We start from the raw sequence: 20,120 nt of genomic DNA on the forward strand, positions 1-20,120 counted from the left end.
AGCCTTGAGAGCCCTCAGACCAACTTCTCAATGTGCGTACACACCCTGCTGTCTGCAGCGGTAGTACCTTGACTGTGGGAAAGAGCACACTTCTGCTTTCCCAATTCACAGGAATTATTTTACATAAGTGGCAATCATATCCCAGTCAAATTAGCCCAAGCACTGAAGCTTGGAGGAGGAAAGAACTACAAGTAAGGACATTCTGCTTAGAAATAAAGGACACCTCCTTCAGTGAAACTGAGTCATTCTGAAAGCCATTCCTAATGAGCAATGGTTTTCCTCCAAATAGGATTTCTCTCAGCAGTAAGAATACTAACTAGCATTTCCATAGTATTTGGACAGTATGAAAGTATCAGCAGCTTCATCCTTGATCATATAAAGCACATAACTCCTTCTGAGCAGAGTTAAATTCCATCAGTACAAAACAAGCCATTGTTTCAAGGACTGAACACTGAACTCAAAAATGAGAAAACAGAAGATAACCAGACAAGAGAGGGTTTGTTCTACAACATTGTGCCACAGATGTGACCAGCCCAGGTGCTTATTTTATCTATTATCACACTTATTTTAGTGTGTTTCACATGCACTGCTTCCTTCTTTCTTTGGAACAAGTTCAAGAAAGTCACCTCACCAAAAAGTGTCAACTGTTAAGATGAATAGTACATTATCTGGTCAATACCAGGAGATATGCTATCAATTCCCAGGTGCAGCACACTAAGACAGAGGAAATATTTCCTGTCATCTCTGACACTCCACTGACACTGAGCCTCTATATTCAAGAGATCTGCACACATTTAGACTGCATGCTTAGACTTCCCAAGTCATGGCTCCCAAATTAGTAAAGGGACTTCAATCTGCTTAATGCCCACTAAGAATGGTATCTAAGGTACCTTCTGCACTATTACAGGTTGAACCAAACCAGGGACAGCACTGACCTCAGGAGAGGTCAACGTCTGTCTGAGGTGGTTGTAGAGGTCTCAAGAAAAAATTTCACTGGCTACCTGGACAATTACAGTATCTTTTACACTTAGCTATCATCCCTCTTTGGCCCAGTTGCAGGCCACTACTTTTTCTTCTACCTGAACTGCGGAATATGCTTGGCAGAAGAGGGGACAGCATGTGTTGTTTTTGGTCCTTTCTACAACAGCTTTTTACAGTGAAGATTGTCTCTAGTCTCTTTTTTATGCTGAACAGCACAGTACAATATTCTGTATTTACAAAACCTCCAATTCTTCTCACTGCTCTCTTTTGGGCACTTCCCAGCTGATTGACCTTTTCCCTGAAATGCTGTGCCCCAGCCCAAAGGCAGTAGGTGAGGCTACTGCAGTAGCAGTGTTATCAGTGCTGTGCAGAATGGAGACACTACTTCATGTGCCTTGCAGGCTCTGTTCCAATTTATGCACCCCAAGATGACATTTGCTTGGGGTTCTTTAGGGCTTATTTTGGCAACGCTGTCAATTTGTATTCAGGCTGTGATCTGCAAAAGAATGCAGATCTTTCTTGGAAAAGCTGTCACCTGACCAGGCTTATTATTGTTCCTTGCTGCATATCAGTTCCAACAGGTTGTGGTTAAGGGATGTGCCATAAGGAAGACGCAAACTTCCTGAACCTGAGGTGAATGATTGCTAGACCACAAAACTGAGTCGCTATGAAAGGGTGATTGTTACAGTCACTTCTGTTGTCCAGCAGCTGCGCTGTGTTCCCATGGAATGATTCTGCAAGCATAACACCGTCAGCTTTGTGTGAGAAGAATGCCTGTCAGTAGGTGCTCTCAGAGATTAAGGAAATGCACACATATCCAGCTCTTCTGGGACATAAAGTGTCTATGTGTTACAGGAAGAAGGAGCAGGAATCCAGAAATAGAGTGAGCTTCTCCTCCAAGAAATACACCCTTCTTTGCTACTATCTTCAACACTTTTTCATGGCTTAGTATAATTTCTACCATTAGGCCAGTTGTCTTTGTTAAGAATTGATATCAAAGGAACTTACCCACCCATCTAGCCCCCAGTTACTTCTCATGATATAATATTTCAGACTAACACAACCAACAAAGGGAGCTATTGATCAACACACATACATTTTATTTTTATGGATTTTAAGGTTGTAAAAGCTAACTGGCACAAGCCAGATATTTAACAAAAGTAGTATTTAGGTTTTTTTGTGGGGAATTGGGGTTAAAGAAAATCCCCTGAGCTCTTCCTGGAAAAAATATGTAATATACTTCCTGCCTTCTATATAAAGAAACAGATCCATTTAATACCCTCAAACCAGCATTATTCTTAAATCTGCCTCAAAACTCATGTTAACATTCTTGTGCACAGGACATGGCACACAAGAGACCACAAAGTTTGGAAGAGAAAAAGACAACCATACAGATCTACAGCACTGACAACAGTGCTTACCATTTTATGGTAGATTACTAGATAGTGTGATTTCTCATGTGGTAAAATAAGACTTAACTACATTGCAAAAATTAAATGGACAGAAGCTGAAGAATCAGTTTAGCCTAAAGAAAAGGAAAAAGAATCCAAACAAGTTCAAGCCACACTGAAATTTAAATTAGGCATACTAATATTTTGGTAGGAAAAAAAAAATAAACTTTTCGTAGCTATGTTCAGCAGATAGACCTGGTTATCAGCCTCAAAATATCTTCATCATAACTCAGTGAAAAGAGCCCAACAAAGCAACACACCACAGAGACCTGTCATAACAAAATGGTCTTCAGCACAGGTGACGGATGCACTATTGGAACTACATACCCAAAGTTCTGTGCTAAATCCCAGGCCTGCTGAATTGATGCAGGACACAATTCAAGAACATGGCCTCAAGTTTCAAAAGTCTTCACCAGTGCATAGCACCTGGGAATACAAACTGGACCGAGACAGCTCAGCTTCCTGTCTGTCAGGGGATGCTGATGTCATGGATGATCTGGCAACGAGGGAAGATAACAATTTGGTTTGCTCACTAAAAATCAAGACAAACAGACTTTACTAGAAGGCAGAACTCAATCAGCTTGCCTCCACTGCCTTCTGTGGGCAGAATTTGAGTTTATTAGCATGTCTGTCATTTCCTGAGAATGTCCTCCCAAATGCTCACCCTGTTTTACGGAAAACAAACAAACAAAACAAAACAAACAAACAAAAACCAGAAAAACTTTCAAGTCCAGCTCTTCTATCAGTCAAACTGTAGGATTTACTATAACATGAATTAGATCTTCAGGCAATTCTTCAACTCCTTTTCTATTTGTTTTCTACATGCCATTAAAAGGAAATTCTGACTTTTAATGTATATAGCTACACAGAAAATCTACCACATTACCATGCAAACTTACAAGCTGCACACATGAATTCTTTTGTCCAAAATAACTGAGAAGTAGCTTATCATTTAGAATTGGGTGACTTTAAATTATGTCCTCTTGAATGAAGCACATTTCACTTCACATTACTATAACTTATTCATATTGCTGTGACCTTACTGCCTCCTATCTCCAGAGCTCCCAGAAGAGACCATAGTAACAGCTGACAAGCAGAACAACTACCAAGGAAATGGAGACTTTTACAGAGCAAAGAAACATTTGTAATGGCTGCCCATCACTAATCTTAAATGGTGCCAAACACAACTCATTTTCTGAGTAGATATATGCATTTTTACACATATATGCCACTCCTCATATGGCATGAACAGAAGTCTTTTCATTCACAACATCCACAGAGACGCGGCAGCACGCATATTTTACAAAACTATTACATGGGGATCCAGGAGTCCTTACCACCATCTGACATTCACACAACAGCTCTCTCATCTCTATAATGGAGTGTGGCATCTCCATTTCCTTAACCTCATATTAGTGCTAATGCACCTCCACAGTGACAGCCATTCCAAGGTCAATGTGATGAGCATGGAACTGATTGGATTGAGAGTCTTTGCCAACTATATAACCATTAAACCCAGCTTGAGACAGAAGATGAGACCAAGCAGGAACTCAGGAGCTATTCCTTTCAGCAGCAGCAAGGACACATGACAACATCTAAACTACACTTCTATCACAGGCTCCTAAATTCTCTTTTAGGAATGCCTAAAAACCTTGCTTTACTTTTCAGCAGGGCATAGATATTCTATGTTTTGATAACAGACAGCAACCCAAAGCTCTGAGACTGTGCCACCTTAGAGGAGCAGAACATAAAGAAAGTCTATTTGAGATGCACTAACCAGACATTTACACACTGCAATCCTGCAAGGACCCTACACTCAGGGAACTGCAGCTGCAGCATATATGCTAGAATATAGATAATTCCAAGTGCAACACAAAGCACCATGTTCTAGCAGCTTTACTGAAAGCACAAGATAACTTGGCAATAGCAATAAATTGCCTAATAAATTCACAGTATAAGAAACATGTACCAGTGCCCTGTTCCACGCAAAAGAGCTTAACTCTGTATCACGACTCTTAACAGTAATGCCTTCATATCAACAAGGCTGAGACAGAAACTCTTCTCACCACTGAAACTGTACTGATGTGTGGAACAGAACAGAGAAGTCTTGCTCCAACCTCAGCTTACCAAGCAGTTTATATAGAAAAGAGCTGCTGGGCAAAACCAAAAACCACCTCAGGAAACAGACCAGGACTGAGGACACCTCATCCCAAAGGAATGCCCTTGCCATAGTGCTTCAGACATAGCAGGGAGAATGACTAACCTGGCACTGGGGAGTTAATCCTCTCTATATACGGTAGCAGGTTCAGCCAGAGGATCAGAGTGAGCTTGGCCCATCTTCAGGCTTGGTCTCCCTTGAGAGACATCAGCCACAGGTTTGAAACCAGGCTTCCCAGATGACAGGCCAAGTGCTCTTTCATCCAAGGTCAACAGCTCTTAAGGCACTATTCAGAAATCACTGATTCTCTGCAAAAGGCCCTGTGAAAACATACTATCTTTTTGCTTATCACTCTGCTCAGAACCCCCAAAGAGATGTAGAAGCATTAACGTCTGCACTGGGTGCAACTCAAAAATTTGGGATCACTGGTCTGGGCTATAAATATGAAGGTAGATACAACCATAGGCACTACCTGTATCTCTACAAAGTTATGCTCTACATGGAATACAGTTCAGGTAGGACATATCTAGTCTGTCAGAGTGAGGACCAAATGTGCAGGTGAACTCAAAGGCCTTTGATAACAGGAAGATTCCCTTGTGGATAAAAAGGTAACATAAAAATCCCAAGACACTATGTTCAGGCAGAACAGCTGTCTTGTCAGTCACACAGAAAGTTTCAAGATGGATACAAACATGAGGAAAGTATTTAAGGTTCCTGCCCAGTATTTGTGGAGCAGAAAGCTGAAGCCAGACTGCCTACACCCCAAAGCTACACCTTAGATTCTGGTCCACTCACACTGGCTCATGTCTCATCTCAGCTCAGACAATCTAACCTAAAACCTGGAGTCACGCTTAAGAAAGCAGCTGAGCACTTAGAGTCTCAGTGAATGTGTTGAACAGATTTTGAAATGTCTGTCCATAACTTCTTTAGGATGTCAGTGCTTTGCACAAGAAGTGGCTGCCCTTGCAAACTGTAAAGAAATAAAGATTCTCCCCATCCTAATAATTCCCGTGATTTAAACCCAGCAGGCTTCAGGAGTTCCTTAGGAGGCTCCTCTTACTTTCCTGGACTATACAACTGCTTCATTACAAACTCGCACAAACAAATCTGAACTTTGTAGTCATACAGAAAGTATATCCCTAGGCAACAGGCAAATAAATTCCAAGTAGCAGTCACCATAAAGCACATAGAGTAGACAGATATACATAGTCCACTCTAACACATGAATCACTGTATAGGAATGAGTATGCTTGTCTTGTCTTTTACCATACACAAGATTTCTAGTAAGATGTACGGTAAGTTTGGCGCGACTTCTACAGCAAAAAAAAAAAAAAGCTGACAAGCACACAAGTTATTAAGTAGATATTATCCATAAAATACTTGAAATCTTTGCCTAAATGAATGCAGCTTCCCTTTGGTATCTACAGAAGTTACTAGGAATGAAAATAGAGCATCCAAAATAACAGCAGAATGTGCTCCAATGACTGTACTGATACTTAAACCAAACATTTAACTCTGCTTGTACAGAAATGCTAATAATGCTTTTCAAAGTATCAAAGCATGTATGAACAGCCATCTCTATCCAGCATCCGTAAATGCTATTCAAATTGAGCTTCGCCTATATAGGATGAGGTAGCCTAATTTTCACCAAGAAATTAGTAAAGTGTAGAAAGAGACACTTTGGGGTCAATTTTCACAGCAGCATGATGACCCAAAACTATTAATAAGTTTGTACAGTACACAAAGAAATTGTAGGTCCATGTTATGTAACACAAGTGTAAGGAATTTCTAAGGTAGAGAGAAAGGAAGCAAAGCACTCTGTCAAAAAGAGAAACAAGGACAATGGAGGAGAAAAAGTCAATTTTGGAGACTATATAACAATGTACAGTACATAATACCAAAAAGTTTTTAACGGATTTTCTGAGATTCCCTGTAGTTTCCAGACATGAAAAACAGCCTATACCAAACATCAAGGCCCTAAAAATTACATTTTTATATGCCTAATAGAGGTAAAAGCATATTTTTGAACATCACAAAAACTAACCTAAAATCTCACACAGGGGCAAAACTTAGCTTTATTCATCAACAAGAATTTTGCTTGGAGAACCACATGAAATTAGACATTAAACCAGAACTTGTAACCCTTTCTATACTTCAAAAAAGTCTGGTAAATATAGCTGAAGTTTGACAGAGGGGATACAGAATGCCAAGTACAAAAGCTGATGTAAAAGTTTCTGTCAGTTTCTTGAAAGTTTTCTGTTCTGCCTCCTTTATCTTTACAGAAAGAGGCAAGTACTGCCAACAGAAATTTCACAGGGACCGGTGTCTTTAGCATGACATGCTTTAAAAAAAGTATATTTGAAGTCTCATACAATATATTCTGCAGGGTTTGCAGCATATTTTTCAATTACCAAAACTGACTTAGTATCCTTGTTATAAACTTAGAATTATAATTAAATAAGAAAATGCTGTTATTCAGTACCAGAAGCTGCAATGCATGTGCCACAAGACCTTGGACCCACATGGAGTTTAAACTCCCAATTAAATAATAAAATTGCAAAAATTATCCTCTAAGCTATTCAGATAAAGTCTAATTACAGCTTATCAAACTAACCTTTACCTCTGGGACAGACAAAGCAGACGTCAGTTATACCATCTTCAGATGTCTCATTCACATCCCAAATGAATACAAGCTTACTCAGGGGTTTGTAGACCCTAATTCTACGTGTTTTCATATAACTTGAAGAAAAGTTATTCCCAAACGTTTGACACTTCTTAACAATAACTCGGCTTCGGAAGAGGATCCGCGAAGATCCCAAATCACCCCATCTCACGGGAATACCAGAGACCTGTCGAGAAGCTGGGGGCAGAAATGCACGCAGGCGGGCAGTATCGAGGGGCTGTGCCGGGCCCTCGCACACCCACGGGGACGCTGCCCCATCCCGGGCGGTGTTTCCCCGGAGCGGCCGGCAGTGCCCAGGTGAGCGGGCGGCAGGAGCGCTCAGCCCGGCCCGGCGGCAGCGGGCGGGGTGCGCGGGGCACTGCGGGCACTGCGGGCACTGCGAGCCCTGCGGCCCCGGTCCCGCGGGCAGAGCCGGCTGCGCCGAGCCGCGCACCGAGTGCGGTACGCCCGAGCACCGCGCGGGCCACGGCCGAGCGCGGAGCGGCCCCAGCCCCATCCCGGGGCCGCCGCTGCCCCGGCGCTCCCCGCGGCGAGGGCCGCCTCCTTACCGGCACAGCTCGGCGAAGGCCTGGAAATTCAGTTTCCTGATCTTCTTCTCGCTCAGCCAGTATCCCACCCGCTTCCCCTTCAGGAAGGTCTGCATGGTGCCGCCCCGCGAGCAGGGGACCGGTCCGGGGCGGCGGGGCAGCGCGGCTGCCGCTCGCACTCGGCTCCTGCCAAGCGACGGCTGCAAGAGAAGCAGAGAAAGGAGGATCAGCCGGTTCCCCGCGGCGGGCGCTGCCCCCCGCCCGCCCCGCCGAGCCGCAGCCCCCGGCGGCCGGGCAGCCCCGAGAGGCCCTTTCCCGCACCGGCGGGCAGCTCGCCGACGCACAGAGCAGCCGCTCCCCGCACCAGCCCCGTAGTGCCCAGCCGAGCAGGCACCACGCCGCCGCCCAGCCCCGCGGCACGCCCGCAGCGCCCGCACGCACGGACCCCGACGAGCTCGCCTCCGTGCCCGCCCGCCGCCGCCGCCGCTGCTGCTGCTACTGCTGCGCGGCCGCGGTGCTGCTGCTGCTGCTGCTGCAGCGGCTCAGCTCCCCATTTGCCCGCTATTCACAGCCGCCTCCACTTCCTCCTCCTCCGGGCCGTCCCCTCGGCCCCGCTCCGCTCCGCTCCCACCCACCTCGCGGGGCGGGCACCGGGCCGCTCCCGCCCCGCCGCAGCACCAGGGGCCCGGCGGCCTCCGCGCTGCCGCCGCCAGGGGGCGCTCGCGCCGCCGCCTTAAAGAGACAGAGCCCCTTTCTGGCCCGGCCCGGCCGGGGGTCGGGGGCGTGGCCCGGGGATGCACCGTGCATTCTGGTTTCCTAGGGGAGAACAGTTCTACGCGGTACTTAGGTTTACTATTCGTGCTACTAAAAGTGGTTGGTCAGTACACCTTTCACAGAAAAAAGGTTCCAAGTAAACATCAGTCTTCATGCAAAACCAAGAATCTTCCTTCTTCCAGCATTTGCAAGTATCTGTAGGGATTAAACAGACTTTGCAATAATTAGCTATCTCTATTTAACTTTCTTTTGCAGGAGGCAGAACATGGACTGACATTCTAATTTTTCAGTTGTGCATCCCTAAATACTGAGGCAGACTTTCTGTGCTTCATTTCAGAGGAAGAATCTTTCAGTCTGAATTACTATGCTGTCTCACAGCCAAGTATCATTTCCCTGTTTTTGTTTTTCCCCTTCATCTGAAACGATCATGATTTCAGCCTGAACATTTTTCTCTGTCTCTCCTGGAATGGAAAACATGGACTTTACAATAACGATGTCCTTCACAGAGGGGTTGGATTGCAGCACCTGCAATCCTGAGCTGAGGTGCAGATGATGCTTCTATGATGACGCTTTCTGTGAACCAGCCCTGGAGCCCTGTGCAGTGGGAACTGCTCAGCGAGTTCTGCTGACTCACTGTGCCACAACAAATGTGGTTTTATAACTTCAGCAGAGTATTGGGAAAATGGAAGAAGTATCCATAGGAAGGAAAGAAGGGTGAAAGCCTTAAGAAATATGAAAGGGGTAATTGATTTAGGGAGTTGGTAGAAAGCATTTTACATTCCTGTCATTGCTCACATGAACAGTGCAGTCATCTTGACCCAAGGGTATATTGGAAAACAGGCAAAGAATGGAAACACCTGCAAACAGCTCATACCAATGGTTTGTGAAAATTTATATGATTGTGTTTTTTCTCAATTTGTGATTGTTTTGAGGAATAAATGTCTTTCTTTTCCTCCTTCATCTTATTTGCCACTGATATGTTCTAACCTTTATTTTACAGAACACTTTATCTTAATCATATTCACACATTTTTTCACAGTTTATTAATTAATGTAATTAGAATTAGTAAATGTATTTTGATAGCATGATTCCTGCTGCAGAATGTTTCACTGATATTTAAACATTTTATGGGAGCATGGTAATTTTGGATAAATTTTTAACTCAAAACCACAAGACTTTATCAAGCATTATCAAATTAATATAAGAATCCTTAAACAAATTGACTTGAGTTTCTTGTTATGAAGTGTTTCATTTTGCCAACATCAGTGCTTTATTTCAGCTATCATTTCACTAGACTTATTTTAAACTTTATTAAAATTTGCACCAGTATATTAAGCTCAAAGTTTATATTTGTATCGGAATAGGACTGTTTTGAAACATGAAATTATTGAAGCCAATTTCCTGAATTATTTCTTTCTGAATGTTTTTTTCTTTAGAAATGTAACAGCTTCAGATCAATCTAAAACACAGTCTGCAGAGACAGAAATATTTATGTACTTTTTCCAGATGCAGAGCAGGTTTTTAGATGTATTGAGCATTCCTAGCTCCTATGGAAATGAAGCACATGCACTAAAAAGGAGGAATTTGCTTTGCTCCCATATAGACAAACTAGAATGACATATCAAAGACCAGGTTCAATCTTAGGAAGGAGAAAGCTGGTAAATGCCTTCATTTTAAACTGCACTTTTTGAATCTTAACCCTTAAACTGCAGATGTGAGAAACATTTCACCCAATGTGCCACTGTACTGCATCTTGCTGTACAATGTTGCTAAATAAATTACAATCCTCTGTTTACATTGCAGAGCTTGTTCAGGCAATGCCAAACCTGCGACCACAGGAAGCCCCAGGGTAATGTTTATGCAATTCCTCATCAGGAGCAAACTGACTATTCCTGTGACTTTCTGTGGCCCAACTCTGTAAGCTGCAGCTCATGAGCTGCTTCATGCTAATTAAAGGGGTGAGGGTTGATTAGAATCTTGAGCCCTCTGGCAATCAGAACTATCTTCCTCTTCATCTTAGCTTCAGCTACAGGCCAAAGCAGGTTTCCCTTGTTTAGCTGGAACCTCTCACACCTTGTCTTCTAACCCTTTCAACAAATACAGGGGCTCTGACAAGGCTGGATACTTGCAGTGTGGCACAAGTAAGTGAAATTCCATGGAAATTCATTTCGGAATAATATGAGATCTCCACTTAATTAGTTACCAAAGTATATTTTCTCAGTATTTTTTGAATTATTTTTTCAGCATCTGGCAGAAGTCACAATAGGATGTCTTGCAATGAGCAGAAAGGTGGTGAAGTGATTTACATTGCCTGCAGTTTAGGGTTTTTACTTTTATTTGCATTTTTTACTATTACAGGATAGTTGTTACTCTGCTGTGGATGGGCAGGAGGGTGGGCTGAGTCTTCTGTACCAGAACAGGTCTTCCCTTTTACCAGTCAGTTAAACACCAAATCAGATCATGTGCTAACACAGCACTGCTGGAATGAGGTAGGTAGGAAAGAACTCAAGGAAAACTCTGCATGTGCTGCACTGCAGCTTCTGGGCCTTGAGAGAGATTCAAAGAGAGTAGTCCAGGTGCTGCACATCATGTGGAACTTGTCCTCACCAGTGAGGCAGCCAGAGAGAAATGTATGAGAGGCATGGTGAGCTGCCATTTCCTCAGGTCTCTGCTACATCTACAATTGATTCATCATTGCAAGATTCATCAAAAGGACAGATAGGACTTCTTTCCACAGTGGTTCACCAGAGAATGTGAGTGACAGAAGCTGAATTTCTACAATTTATGGTTGTTTTTTGCCTAATTTCTGGCAAAACACATACCTGCAACTATTGTCTGGAAACTTCTCTGAATGTACTCTTGTCCAGTAGCTTTTAAATGATAAGTCAGTGAAGGTTAGTCTTGGGGGTGAAAGCGAATTTCTGATGCTTGAATTCAAATGTGCTATGGCTATCCCTCACCAAGGTCCACATAACACCTGCCCATTGTGGGGTTCTGGTCACAGCTCCCAGGAGGGACCCCCTTCTAGCACCTGATGCTGCCCAGCTGCTCTGCTCTGAAGGACTGGGTGCCCATGGAGCTGGCACAGGACCGGCCTTGCCAGCTGGAAATCAGACAGTCATTGCACAGTCAGCTAAATCAGGTGTTACTGTTCAAAGCCACAGTCCCTCCAAACACTGCCACTTGTTCTCACTTTCTGCCACACCCTCCTTCACAACAGTCGATGTGCTTATGTGGCTGTGCAAGAACAGAATAAGGGAGCCAGGAATTAAGAAGGATTTAAACAAACCCAGAAAATTGACAAAAGTATATAAGTCTTAGCCTAAACCTGGATCACCATTTAATCTGGATCACCATTCCTTTTCCTACATGTCTCATTCCAGTGGTTCTCCACTTCCATCAGTTGTTTGGGATTACAGCTGAACATTTTAAACTGCTAAAACTGAGAAAACAGGAAAGATACAAGTCCGGTGTGGGCCACACCATCACTTGCACTTTCTTTTCATGCTCATGGCTGCAGTGATTGAGGACCCTTTTCCTGTTTTGTTTAAATGCTTCCTTAAAGTTCACCAACAGTTCACAGGCCATTGTGCTTGCTGATTTTGTACAGTCCCATCAACAGAGACTGGTTTTCCTCTCTGGGAAGGGCAGCAATTTCCATCTTTTCCAAAAGCTACCACAATGTATAGTCGTACAAGTGCAAAAAGAATAGATGCAGAAAAGCATTTCCAAAGCCCATATCAGCAGTATTCCAAAGCCAACCAACTTGAGTGTGTTAAAGAAAACAGATGAACAAACAAACCAAATACATCTGACAGTATCCCCAGCACATGAGCATGTTGCAGAAGGACACATCTCATTTTTGCCACTGACACACAGATGAAACTCAAGCTTCCTCAACAAGATGTAGAGAAGCTTCTGGAAACAACCCCAATGCTAACAAAAATGAGCTTCCCTTGGACAAGCAAGAGCTCTTTTGGACATGACACAACTATCCTGAAGTTAACTAAAGATGCTCCTGGGTGATAATTTAGAGGCACAGCTGGGAAAACCCTGCTTTGAGTCAGGTGCTGTTCCTCTTGTACTTGCAAACCTTTCATACTTAATCACCAGTGGTGCACTGACTTGATTCCTACTTACTACTTTCCTAGAGGCAGGAATATAACCTGTCTTGCTCCACCAGTCATCCCTCATCTTTGGCTTTTTCCCACTCAGAGTGCATTTCATAACATTATCTAATTCCCACACTCAATAATCAAAAGAAGCTTTTTCTCCCTTCTTGTTCATGTATCAGTCTCATATCCAACAATTAAACTATACATATACATCTCCTCCACATTACCAACACTCTGTCCTGTAACATCCCATTTCTCCTCCTGCTACATGCAGCCCTTCTGAAAGAAAAAGGTCATGTAGAAAAGAACTAGAAATTCAGAAGACAAGTAAGTTATAGAAAACAGGAGCTAATCAGCTGTAGTGTAAAAGGGGAAAAAGCCAAGCCAAACCACTATCAGCAAAAAGAGCTGGAATAAATCAACTGAGACCACAATTTGGTTATAGCCCTGAGCATTTACTACATACTCAGGCTTGTAAAGTGAAATAGATAGCTCATCTAGAATCACAGACTTTCAGTCATTTCAGATTTCCTACATCCTGTAAGACACCTGTAGTTGCATAGATTATAAATTCCATTAATACTTATTGTATCACTGCGCTATTAAATTTATTATCTCACATACTGAGTGCCTGACAGTCTGTAAATAAAGTTCAGGCAATGAGCACATCTGAATGCGGGACTTGTTATAATCCCATAGTGTCATTATGGAGCTGTCTGCACAGGCATTGCTTCCAAACCACTTTTCTGACAGCTAAAAGGGACACTTCCATAGACAGGATCACAGCAAATATTCCTAGTGGTTCTGAACAGCCACTTCTGTGCTTCATATTAATGTACCGCATGTACAAGAGCAGCCTCTAGAGTTGAACATAAAATGCCAATGCTGCCCTTTGGGATCCTCCCTTCTCTCAGAGCTTCTGGAGAGGGGAAGGAATGTTAGTGACTGAACAGATGAAAACTGCTTGCCTTGAGCCTCAGTTTTCTGGTGTAACCTCTGAACAAAGCCTTTCACATGGATGAAAAGTTTGTCCTAACCTGTGCCTATGAATATTCCCATTGTTTGATAAGGGATGAGGTAGCATCGTACCTATTCCCTTCATCAGAACCCAATTTCCATTACTCAAGTGCCAACTGTCCCAATACATATAGAAGCTCAGTGTCTAAGAGAGGCCTACGTACTTGTTTCTGAAATTGTGCAATAAATATAGATACATACACACTCCCTCTTTTACTTATTTGGGTAAATAAGCAAAACAAATCAAGATGGAGGACAAGATAGAAGAATGTTCTTCCTGAACTCTCATCACTTTGTGTATGGTTACTTCTGCTCCATTTGCACCAAGCCTATGAAGTGGGATTCTTTTTTACATGGAGGCCAGCCAGGAGAAATCAAAGAGGTTGAGGAACAACCTAAACCAGAGGAAAGCACTCATGCCACCATTTAGACAGCAGAGGCCTCAGGATGTGCCAAGGAGCTGTCATAAGAGTGTTTCTAGCACTTAAGTAATTTTTCAGCTACTTGGACTATAGAGTTCTCTCAAGAAAATGGTTTTATAAGGCAGAGAATCAGAAGTTAGCCCAGATATCTTGAGAGTAAAGTTGATAGTGGTTTCAGGTTAGATTTTGGCTACTCTGCAATACCAAAAGAACCTGCCAGAATGATTTACCACAATTTGTAGGACATCTTCTGAAGATGATGAAGTCATCATTGGAGTGGGGAAGAATAATCGGCATGTGGGTCTTGTCAAAGGATCTCACCTACTCAGTCTTGAGAGAATTCAAACCTGAACTCCTTGCTAATCATCTCCACTTGCTATCAATGACAATAGCCCCAAAAGACTGGTTTCCTATCACTCCACACAGCTGGGGAAAGGAGAGCTTGCAGCTGTCACAGACTTTTCTACAGTTACAAAACTCCTGTGTTGCTGGCTAACACTGATGGGGTTTTTGGGGCCTTATTTGTGCAGATTTCCAGAGAAAGGGCATCTACACCTTCTGTTCTGCTGTTCTTTCTGATCCTCCTGGGTTAGGGTGGCTGTTCTCACCCACCAGTGCAGTGCTGGCTAACCAAGACTCTAAGAATTTTCACTGTATGAAGCCACTCCAGAAGAGTATCAAACTGCCTAATTTTACCAGGCTAAAGATTTTCTACTCCTTCAGAGGCTGTCTTGACAAAGCACTTAGAAGTAGCACTTCAAAAACGTGCAACAACCTGAGAATTACAATTTCTAGCTAGTGAAAAAAGAGTGACAGAACAGAAGATGAAAAAACGTTGAAATTGTAACCTCTGCTTCAACACCCAGATCAGGATAAGTTTAAGTTTGTGTCACAATCCATTGCAACATCATCATTTATGGCTGAATTCACTGGTGAAATACTTCAACTGGTAACAGTTACCCAGAACACCATAAACTCCTGGCAAACAAGCTCTGAACTATGGAGAGGCATCATTTCAGAATGGAGGTGCTCTAACTCCTATTAAACAAAGCAGTGCAGAAATGCACCTCCAGTGACACACTAATTTAAGCCAGATACTTTTTCATGTGGAGGAGGTGTTGATTTGGATGCACTTAAACTTGTTACAGTCTCATAGCAGCTCATTTCCTTACTCTCCCAGTACCTACATGCTGTTATGATGACTATATTTATACTCTGTTGGTGAAAAGCAAACCAAGCACACATTTGTGTCGAGAAATAGACATTTCCCCTCTTTAAGAATGCCAACAAATGCAGTAATAAATGTGCTAAACTGGAGACATTTAAATATTCACTTGGAATTTTATGACATAGTATGACAGTAGGCATTACTGAAATTTTATATAGCACAGAGCAGCAGCTTAAAAATTATACACAGAAAGAATAAATGTAATGCCTTTTTCCTTAAAGATTTGCAAATACTGCTTAATGCGCTTTTGTTAAATGAAATACAAATACTTACTAATAAATTATTGGAAAATTTCTCTTTGAGAGTAACCATCAACTGCTGTTAATATCTCTGTTCAAATGTTCAAATTATTCTGGATCTCTGTGCTGATTTCTGGTACAGACCTCTAGCATGGGCTTCAGAAAAAGGCAAATTCAGGTATAAGGCTAGGTGAGTACTTAAAAGCTTCACAGCTACAGTAAAGTGAATTTTATTTTTCACTGAAGATAAACTACAGGACAACAACAGGAGCCGTCCAAACAGATGAGGATGAAGACTTACTTCTAATTGATGACATTTGCATGAAAGCCTCCCCTCTCACGCCGGCCTCTCAGTAGAGCTGACAGTGTGCACATGTGACAGCTGAGCTGACATTGAGCACTTCAATGAGTAATGATGTTCTCTACAGGTCTGGAGCTTGGATAAACCACCAAGTACTTCTGTCATTCAGCCTACCTCTGACAGTGATTTCCCATTGCCTCAGACAAGTTCTGATTTTTTATTATCTATGCAGGCATTTCTGTGACTAAGAACCTATCAACCTTCATGTTACATGGGTGGATATCTTACACATATGCCTCTTGGAATACATTTTAATGTTAGTAACTATGGGTAATTCCTAAGTTCTAACAGGACAGAGGGAAGAGGTTCCTAAATGACATTTTTTGTTTGTTTGCTTGGTTTGGTTGGCTTTTGGGGCTTTTTTTGGTTTTGTTTGTTTTTGGTTTGTTGTTGTTTTGGTTTTGTTTTTGAAAGGTTAAATTCTGAAAATCTTAAACAATACACTATCTACCTCTTTCAAACCTCCATCCTGATCTATGCAAAAAAGTTGGGATCCTTTGAATTTGGGAAAAGGCCTGATCAGAACATAGTTCTTTCATTATTTGTTTAGTAAGAGGAAGTTATGTTTCTGGAAAATCTAAATGTAGATACTCCCTGCTGCATACAGTTTAAAGTCTAGAGCAAGACAGGTACACCCTGTAAACTGGCAATCTCAGAAGAGAAAAACACTAAATCTCTTCAAAATAATTCTACTTGGTATTACTGACTTGCTTCACATAAGCACCACTGAAGGAGAGATAATTAGTGGAATTTTTAAAACAATATCACTACTCTTGTGAGGATGGAGCAGTCACTCTCTGAGATGGTAGATGTTTCTATCTATATGGACAGAAGAAGGATTCTGTTTTCTTTTTAACATGGGTCATTTCTCAGTTAACTTGTTTATATGACCAAACAGGTTGACAGCAGGAAACTCAGCATGGAAATTCAATAACTTTTCCTTTCTGGCAATATGAGCTGACTTTAGTTGAAAACACGGAAAAGCAGAATTCTCAGGAGTTTAACGGCAGCTTTGGAAGTGGACTTGGGGTGGTTTATTATATTATTTGTGGGGATTTGATTAAAAACAATAAATTGTAATGAATAATGGTTTTGTTGAAATTTATACCTGTAAACTGGTTTGACAAAAATTCTGCAGGAAAGCTCTCTTTCTTCCAAAGCCAGTACAATGCTGGGTCATATCACCGGAGATGTGAGATCAATATCTGCATTGCTTCTGCATAAATTGTACCTGTCCTCTGTTCAAATAAATGCCACGGAGACGAACAGTCACCTACCAGACACCTCTGCCCATATTCTTTCAGTATGTTTTGTCAGTTCTTCCTCAGCTTTGCAGCCACTTCATAATTGGCTGAAAAAGAGAAGGTAAAAGCAAAGATTTTATCTCTTTCCTGCCGGAATTGTTTTACCGAACAATGCAGCCATGAGGGGTACATTCAGAGGTAACTAATGAACGAGGAGCATCAGTGTAGTGAAGACTGAGGCCAGTCTAAAATACCAAGGCTCTTCTTCATAAAAGACTCAGCTCTTTACAGGCACATTGACAAAGGGTAGTAATGTGTAATTCTTCCTTTGGCAGATGTTTACTGTAGACGTTTTGAGAGAATGAGATAACTATTCAATTTGTAAATATTAAAAAGATTGTTGGAAAGATGATAAATATTTCTACAACTAAGAACAAAGTATGGATGGTATTCAAAGAACCTGAATAACGTGATTGCCTGAAGCTTAACTCAGATGTGGCTGCTGCTAAAATACAAATGGTAGGAGCAGAATTTCAGGAACTGAGAATTAAAGATTAAGGCAATTTAAGGTCCCAAAAATACAAAGTATACAAAGCAAGTCAAAAGTGGAAAAGAACACCATTCAGCATTCATGTGGTCAGTGTAGCCAAACCAAGCAAATATACTATTTCAATTCGAAATGAGAAGAAACAAATTAGAAAAATATAAAAAGAAAAAATAAAAATAGAAAAGTTTCTTGCATGCTCTCAAACGACTGTGATACACTCTATAAGAAAACAGTGTCTCCAACAAAAAAGTTCAAAGAAAGACAGCAGTACAGACAAAACAACCACCCAAGAAAAAAAGGAAATCAGAAGATTATAGCCTTATTTTTAGAAGAAACAAAAGTTCTAAAACACAAACTAAAGATTCATAAATCATAAATAAAACATACGAATTGAAGCAAACTCATGTTCTTGACTCACACTAAATTATAAGAAACTGATCAAGACAACTTATTACACCACACAGGATATTATGAAACTCACTGTAACTGTATCTAGTAAATAAAACTGCTACAAGCTGCAAAAACATGGGGTATGCAGTCATGATAAAAATTCACATGAGCATATAAGCTTTGTTCTAAGGAAAAAAAAAAAAAAAAAAAAAAAAGACATTCTCTTTTCCAAATGTACATCCTTAGTTTTTTCATGTATTACTTCAGATTCACTTAAAAACCTTTCCCTTCTGTATTTCTGTACAAACACAGCACTAACACCACTTTTAACACAGAGGAAAGTTGACCTATCTGGAGCTGAGGGCAGATGTCATGTGAGGCTTGGGTTTCCATGTGTGTTTTCTTTTTCCAATCAAAGCACTGGTTCTTCAGTTTGCCCTGCCTTTGGGGCACGAGGAAGAGATGTGAGCTTTTAAGAGTCTGAATAAATCTTTCTTTCTTTCAGTTGTCCTCCTTCATAATCAGCAAGTGAGCATTTTCAAGGAGCTTTGTGCTTCATGCTTCACTCCTCAGAATCTTATCTCTACCCTACAACTAGTCTAACTCTCTTTGCTTAAGGTTAGGAATGATCTTCATAGGACCAACACATGTGCTCATGCCCTGTTCTCCTCATTCATGCCGGTTTTCTCCTTGGAATCCCAACATATATGCAGTCTGTAAGGATCGTAGTTCTCTAGCCAAGAGTTTGGTTTAGAGTTAGGATTAAGAAGGAAAAGATCTGGGAACATGGTGTTCTAGATGAATCAAAAATCAGCATCCTACAAAGTGGAAGGCAAATGCCAGCTTGACAGAAATGTCTCTGTTAATTAGACTCTCACTTCTTGATTATTTGTTAGTGAGAACCTAATAAAATTCTGCTAAATATAAACTTAAGATCCACTCAAAAGGATGCATTCAGTCCTTCAGCTTCTCCCTTCCATTTTGAAAGAAAACTAATTTTGGTTTTGTAATCATCTCAGGTATTCTACATTTGCTTTTCAATTTTGGCCAAAATCTAAGGCTAGGAAAGACTTTCTATTAACACTGAGTTATGAAAACTTTGTTAGACTGAAATATTACAACTAACCCTTCTGGTTCCCCTTGTCAGCCCTCATTTATCCTATGTAGTTTGTCAGGATCCTGAGCATCTTAACAGGTCTTAATAGCCCAAATAATCCTCACCTGACCTCTCCCATGGGCTCAGGAGCCCCAGTTTAGACAAGCCTTGTGCTTTCAGTTCATGCCTGACTTATGTTGTATCAGTATGTGCCCCTGGCTCAGCCATGACTGTGCCAAGCCATGTTTAGCTGGATATGGAGTTACAGACTGACTTCCTAGCTTGACTTCAGTCTTTTTTATGAGTATGGGCCTTCATGGCAATTGCTAGATGATGTCTGACCCTAGTTCTCACTGGATCTGACCCTAGCCTGTGGGCTACCTTCACAGCTTGGCCTTGGACCTACCTTGTGACTTGCCTGATGCTCCATTCTCCTGGCTGAATCTGGTGTGCCCTGCTTGTCTTGCTCAGATTCTGTGGGACTGAGCTTGGGCAGAGAAGCTCTGGCCCACCACCTGTGTTATTATGCTTGGCTCCTGCCCTCTAGAGAGCAGCCAGCTCTTGCAGTTCCATTGCTTTTCTATTTTACCTTCAAAATAAACCAAATACTTCTATAAAAATACATCACATGTCAAAACTAAGTTAAATACTTTTTTTTTAGTGCTACAAAATCCCATGATTAATTCTCTGATTCTGTCCTTAAGTACTATTTCATTTGAATTAAGCAGACTTCCATCTTCTCCTTTGGTTTCCCAAGCTGAATGTTACCCTTTTGAGTCTCACCAGGTGTATGTTCTCATTTCAATATGCAGAGTTATGAGTTCTTTCCCCTTGTTATTACCAGCACTTGTGACTGGAATTTGTCTAAAGCTCAGAACAGTTGGCTC

The 20,120-nt window shown here is 41.7% G+C and overlaps 1 protein-coding gene across 5 annotated transcripts in view; it reads right to left on the reverse strand.

The window, feature by feature from the left end:
• ITPK1 (inositol-tetrakisphosphate 1-kinase) overlaps positions 1–8,353 on the reverse strand; it is a 136,954-nt gene extending 128,601 nt beyond the window's left edge. The window contains exons 1-2 of one of the 5 annotated variants that reach the window (XM_056493530.1): positions 8,246–8,353; positions 7,822–8,000 (exon numbers count right to left, since the gene is read on the reverse strand). In XM_056493530.1, coding sequence (XP_056349505.1) covers positions 7,822–7,916 — 95 coding nt within the window. In that variant the 5' untranslated portion in view covers positions 7,917–8,000; positions 8,246–8,353. Of the gene's footprint in view, positions 1–7,821; positions 8,001–8,065; positions 8,070–8,121; positions 8,224–8,245 lie in introns of those variants that run through there. The other 4 variants (XM_056493528.1, XM_056493529.1, XM_056493531.1 and 1 more) reach the window with 4 other exon arrangements.
• Between the last annotated feature and the right edge of the window lie 11,767 nt (positions 8,354–20,120).

The sequence above is a fragment of the Oenanthe melanoleuca genome, chromosome 5, assembly GCF_029582105.1.
Source record: "Oenanthe melanoleuca isolate GR-GAL-2019-014 chromosome 5, OMel1.0, whole genome shotgun sequence".
Classification (NCBI taxonomy): domain Eukaryota; kingdom Metazoa; phylum Chordata; class Aves; order Passeriformes; family Muscicapidae; genus Oenanthe; species Oenanthe melanoleuca.